At 39.5% G+C, this 6,096-nt stretch overlaps 1 protein-coding gene across 1 annotated transcript; it reads right to left on the bottom strand.

The window, feature by feature from the left end:
- Positions 1–1,301: 1,301 nt before the first annotated feature.
- On the bottom strand, positions 1,302–4,700 carry LOC117594722 (extracellular calcium-sensing receptor-like). The gene is made up of 6 exons (XM_034293293.1): positions 4,516–4,700; positions 3,997–4,297; positions 3,095–3,901; positions 2,772–2,999; positions 2,359–2,482; positions 1,302–2,224 (listed from the first exon to the last, which is right to left on the bottom strand). The coding sequence occupies exons 1-6, from the start codon at positions 4,698–4,700 to the stop codon at positions 1,302–1,304; spliced, it is 2,568 nt and encodes an 855-aa protein (XP_034149184.1).
- Positions 4,701–6,096: the final 1,396 nt, after the last annotated feature.

Raw genomic sequence — 6,096 nt, 5'->3', positions numbered from 1 at the left:
CTTCGTAACTTCTGACTGTTTCATCCTAACGTCGTTTATCACCATACTTCATCATAACTTCAGAATTAACGCTTGACATGCAGGTCTAACAGTTTGATTTTGGTCTTATCAAACAAGAGAATCATTTTCCTCTGCACAGATATCTAAAAAACAGTTTTTGCTTCATCATTATTGGGTATTGTGTCTTGATTAATTGTAAAAAAATATATAAAATACATTTTCAATTAAGTATATAACACAACGAAGTGTGGAGAAATATGATTATTCCCACACAGAAGTATTACATTTTGACAAATATTTCAAAAGCCATATATAGCCATATATTTCTTACATATATTTACATATTAGATATTTACCCAATATATTTTAATATGTCTTACATACATGAAAAAATTATAGTTGGTAATATGCATTTAGCATTTACATCTAACCGATATATTTCCATATTTGTACTTTTTCCTGTTGTGTGTTTATTATGTTATCTAGACATTTTTAAACTACTTCTACAGAAAGGAATGGCATTCATTATACTGTGTGAAAATGCATGTTTTCATAATGAGTCTGTTTTGAAATGTATACTTGGAGTAAAAAGTGGTTCATTAGAGTAAAATTGAATAAGGTGCTTTATGCTAAAGTCAAAACTTTGGTGTATTAAAAAAATGTATAATTAATTGTGACACAATGGCAGTTGTAAATAAAGGTCCTTATTAAATTAAGATCACTGACACTAACCAGTTGTTTCTTTACTTGCATTTAAAATGTTTATTAGAAATTATTGTAAATACATACTGTATAATCTACAAATAGCTCTTGTTTGTGAAAGATAATAATTGTCTTTTTCACAGTAATTAATGAAATGCAATATGGCCTAGACTGGTGGTTATGTTGGTCTGCTCCCCATTTTGACAACGATAATTAGTTAAACTAACTATAACAAGGAGATTCTCTGAAAAATAATGTCTTGAAGGTTAATTCCACAATGTGTTGATGAGAAATGCTTAAAGTACTATATATTCATATATTTTATGATTGTAACACATAATATTCAACGTTAAAATATATGAGATGCATTGTATTATGCGCAAGTTATATATTACATAAACATATTCAGAGCACATATGTAAATATATGTTGAGAAATTCTCTACATATATGTGCATACATGTTTTGGATGAGTTTTCCATGTAGATTTGTTCATAATGATGTTTCTTTGTTCGTGTTCATTATGTGAAAAAGGCCAGTCATCGGTATAACATATAAATTATTTTGGAATCAATAAATCCCACCCTACACTATGTTCATTTAATCATGTACATGTATATCATTGGACGTTTTACCCATAACATGTTTCTTAGTGTTCCTCTCTGGCCTCAGTAATATAATAAAACATTTAGGAGCAAAAATACAAAAAAGTAAACCAAAACTGGAGGCCAAAATAGCGAATATCTCTACAGCTACAGTGAACTTCCCAGGAGAGCTGACATAAGCAGGGATAAAGGTGATCCAAACTGCACAGAAGATCAGCATGCTGAAGGTGATGAATTTGGCCTCGTTGAAGTTATCAGGCAGCTTCCGGGCCAGAAAAGCCAACACAAAACACAAGACAGCCAGGAGTCCTATATAACCCAACACAGCCCAGAAACCAATCGCTGAACCCACATTACACTCCAGGATGACTATTTCCTTATAGTGTAACATATTCTTGTAGGGGAATGGAGGAGAGATTGTTAACCAAATAACACAGATCAGGACCTGTATGAAAGTTAAAGCTAGAACACAGAGTCTCTGCAGTGGAGGTCCGAACCATTTCATGACATTACTGCCTGGAAGTGTAGCCCTGAAGGCCATCAACACCACTAGTGTTTTCCCCAGAACACAAGAGATACAGAGGACAAAGGCAATCCCAAAAGCTGTGTGACGCAGCATACAGGACCACTCAGACGGCCGGCCAATGAAAGTAAGAGAACACAGAAAACACAGAGTCAAGGAGAAAAGGAGCAGGAAGCTCAGCTCAGAGTTGTTGGCCCTGACGATTGGAGTGTCTCTATGGATAAAAAACACAACAGCTACCAGGGTAGTAACACCAGTCCCAAACAAGGAGAAACAGACCAGAACTATACCCATGATTTCTTCAAAGGAGAGGAATTCAACAGGTTTCAACACACAGTGATCCCTGTTCTCATTTGACCAATACTCCAAGTCACAAAGATAGCACACATTAGAATCTGTAGGGAGATTAAAATGTGATTGTTAATTCAATTCCATGGGGCCTAACATCTTATATCTGTTTGTCATTACATTGTGGTAGAAGATAAAATGCACATATACAGTACATAAATATATATATATATATATATACCTGTGATATTGCTGATTTCTCCCTCAGCACACGGTATACAGTCATAACAGCAAACATGCTTTCCTTTCTGCACGGCCTTACGAGTACCAGGAGGACAGCTCTGACTGCAAACTGAAACAGGCACCTGAAGTGGAATAAAAATATTTAAAAAACTATTGGAATTAATTTAATAGGAGTTAAATGTAAACATGTATAGATTGTTTTGATAAAGTGATTTGAAAAATATAATTCAGGAATGAATATTTTCATCATTAGTGCTAACAGAATAAAATACATTTAAAAAAAGAAGTGCATTTGAAAGGTTTTCATTAATGCAAACACAAAAAAACTAAATAAAGCATTATGTTTCAAGATTAATCACAAGTGCTTGCTTCTTGTTTCTGCAACACAGTCAACATTTAGTTTTTTTCTACCTCTGCCTGGCCGCCTGCCCAGACCATTTTCTTCTGGTTGATCATCAACGTTTTTTCAGGGGACATTGAAGTGTCATACAGTCCAACTGAATGGAAATTTAGGGTCCCATCCGCCTCCTGCTGCCAGTTTATCAATTCGTATCGCGCCACTGTGTCCCCGTGGCCATTGAACAATATCTCCTCTCCTGTCTTCATTGTAAACCTCACTTCCCTTAGGTAGTCCAGCACCTGAAAACATGGAGGGGAAGAGTGAGAGAGATGAGACTCATATGATGGTGGTGGTTATATTATGGAGCATCTGAATCTTGATAGTACACACTTGCCTGCTGTGGTGTGTAGGTAGTAACTGATCTGTTGCTTCTGCCACTGTCATTTTTTAAATCTGTTAGAAGGTCGTGCAAAGAGTGTGCGATAGCATATACAGCTGTGTACACTTTGCTGGAAATTCGAAGATCTGACACGTCATTGTACTGGTTCTTCAGCCCTGCTAAGCTCTCTGCCCCAGTGCACAATGTGCCTCTGTTTTCCTCTCTGCTCCTGTTGAAGGAGCACTGAAACACCATCTCCCAGAACTCCCTCAGCAGGGAATTGTCTGGGTCCTGTGAAGGGTGGACACTGTCAAGAAACCACTCCAGACCATCCAGCTTGACGTTTCCAAAGGCAAAGCCCACTGCCCCCCTCAGGAAGCTGTATGACTGTTTCTCCGCCAGCATTCTTGCTGTGATCCAGGACTCACTGCCAACCCACTGCAGCCCTGGGTCCCCTTCCTGGGCCAGCACATTCAGCAGGGGGATGAGGTCCCCCAGTCCCACGAATAGTACCACGACCCTGGCTGTGGCTCTCCTCATCACCCTTACCATCTTCAGGAGCTTCTCTCTGGAGTCTGTGCGGAAGATTGCCTCTTGGTATTCCACACAGACCCCCTCCTGATGTGCAGCCTCTATGAAGGTGGCCATTCCGTTGTTGCCATAGTCACTATTGCTGTTCACCACACCAACCCAGGTCCAGCCAAAGTGCTTCACCAGCTTTGCTAAAGCTTGGCTCTGATAGAGGTCACTGGGGATGGTTCTGAAGAAAGAAGGGTATTTTTTTCTGTTACTCAGACAATCACAGGTGGCGAAGTGGCTGATCTGTGTGGAAGAAATGGGAAGATTTGTATCAAATATTAAGGCATAGCTAACAATGAGCGTACTGACTCTGAAGAGCCAAAACCTGACTCTCTCACCACAGGCATGCTGAATGGTCCAGCTACAGATAATATTCCGATGGTAGGAGTGGAGCTGGACTGCCCTACGATTCCCAGCACTGCTGGATGTCTGGAACAAGAGGAGGGTTCACTCAGACTGTCATGAATCCCTGGGCTGTTCATCAGTGCCAGGGCTGATTGAATGGCCTTAGGCACAGATCCGCAGGCGTCATAGACCTGGTAACCCAGAGATAAACCAGGCAACAGATCACTACGGTTGTTGATCTCCTCCAGGGCAAAGATCAGTGTCTGAGCAAACTGGAATTCACGCAGGTTAAAGCTGGTCAAGAAGAGAAAAGTTTATGCCATTAATTAAATATGCTGGTATTGTTTGTCAATTGTGTCTATTTGAATTAATATTTGTTTCTAAAAGTAAACACACATTAAATGTGCAATAGTTTTTCAGCTGTGTGAATATTTTAATTGCACAGTAATAAAAGTATGACATAATATACGAAAAATGTAGAATAACCCAGATAGTTGTTTTCAAACAGTTACCTGATACAGGCCGTCTTCTCTGGTATAGAGGTGAACGAATGGACCTTGAAGAGAGGTTGGCTGTGTATGGAGAACACCGCCCCGATGTTAACGTCCCCATCAGCAGACAGCACAGGCAGAGTGGTTTGGCCCAGCAGGGAACATGATTGGTCTCCTACACACCCCACCACCATCACCAGTACCATCACTGTCCTTAATGCCATGCCAGCCTTCAGCAGGGCAGATGTGTCTGATATGGCAGACAGAGAGGTTCCTCTCTTTATAGACCTTAGAGTCCCCCCCTCCGCAACACATTGCCGAAACCCCCTGTCATAATTTCTGCATGTGGTCTTAGTGTTTGTTCAGTCCCAAGGGAACATCATTGGAGAAGAAGAGGTTTGCCGACAGAAGCAAAAGAAAGGATGCTAGTTTTATCTAGCTGGTGTTAATTGTATGGTTTAGAAATGTTGGGTAAAAAAGAAATCCAACAACATCCTGCAAGTTTTCCCATGTTTATTTTTAAATAAATCATGAAAATTTCACTGATGAGTTTTTACAGTTAAATTGAATTAAAAGGATTTTTACTGGTACTTATCAAAATATGTTTGTTCCATTTTTGTTTTTGTTATCATTCCATTTGTATTATAATTATTTATCCTATTCAATACTTTTTAGGATAATTACTTCCTGTTTAATAGCGAAGCCTTACATTTTTTGGAGCTAGTTTACAGACTAGTAAAGTAGAAATTGCAAATGGACCCTGTTGGGTGCAAAATGTTTCACTCTTTTCTTGATGTACAGCAAAATGCATGGCTCAGACCACTTGCGAATGGACCTTCACATATGCAGTATTTAGCTAATTACTTTGATGTTTATAGCTATGGAAACGGACAGACACACATAAAGCTCTGGAAAACATTGAGACCACTCCTAATTCTTAATAAATCAGAATCTCTACATGTATGAAAGCCATTCCATTCCAGTGTCTGTTAAATTCCAACACAGGCACACCTCATTTTACTGAATGAGGTACTGCTTAAGGGATTACCTGAACCAAATCTAATTTAATGAGGAGTATAAAAACCACTGCTGTGGTCATCACTATCCTATTGCAATAGGACCAGCTGGATGGCAAAAACAGTGCAAGTAGTACCTAAAGGTAAAAATGACTATTCAGCATGATAAAGAGTTGAAAAGAAAAGCCTTGAGTGATGAAAAGAAGGGTTAAATGCTGACTTTACTGGCTGAGGGATACAGTGAGCGTCAGGTTGCTTCCATCCTGAAAATGTCAAAGACGGCGGTTCATAAGAACAAGGTCACAGACACTGGGGACAACAAAGCTCCAGACTGGCAGAGGGCAAAAACAACTGTCCACTGACCGAGATGACCGCCAACTCATTGAAATGTCACCCAACAACCGTAGGATGTCATCAAGTGACCTACAAAAATAATGACAAACAGCAGCTGGGGTGAAGTGCACAACGAGGATGGTTCAAAACAGTCTCCTAGGGGCAGGGCTGAAGTCATGCAAAGCTAGAAAAAAGCCCTTCATCAATGAGAAGCAAAGAAGTGCCAGGCTGAAGTTTGCAAAAGACCATAAGG

Source organism: Esox lucius, chromosome 1 (genome assembly GCF_011004845.1).
Source record: "Esox lucius isolate fEsoLuc1 chromosome 1, fEsoLuc1.pri, whole genome shotgun sequence".
Taxonomy (NCBI): Eukaryota; Metazoa; Chordata; class Actinopteri; order Esociformes; family Esocidae; genus Esox; species Esox lucius.
This window is presented reverse-complemented; position numbering and strand designations above follow the sequence as displayed.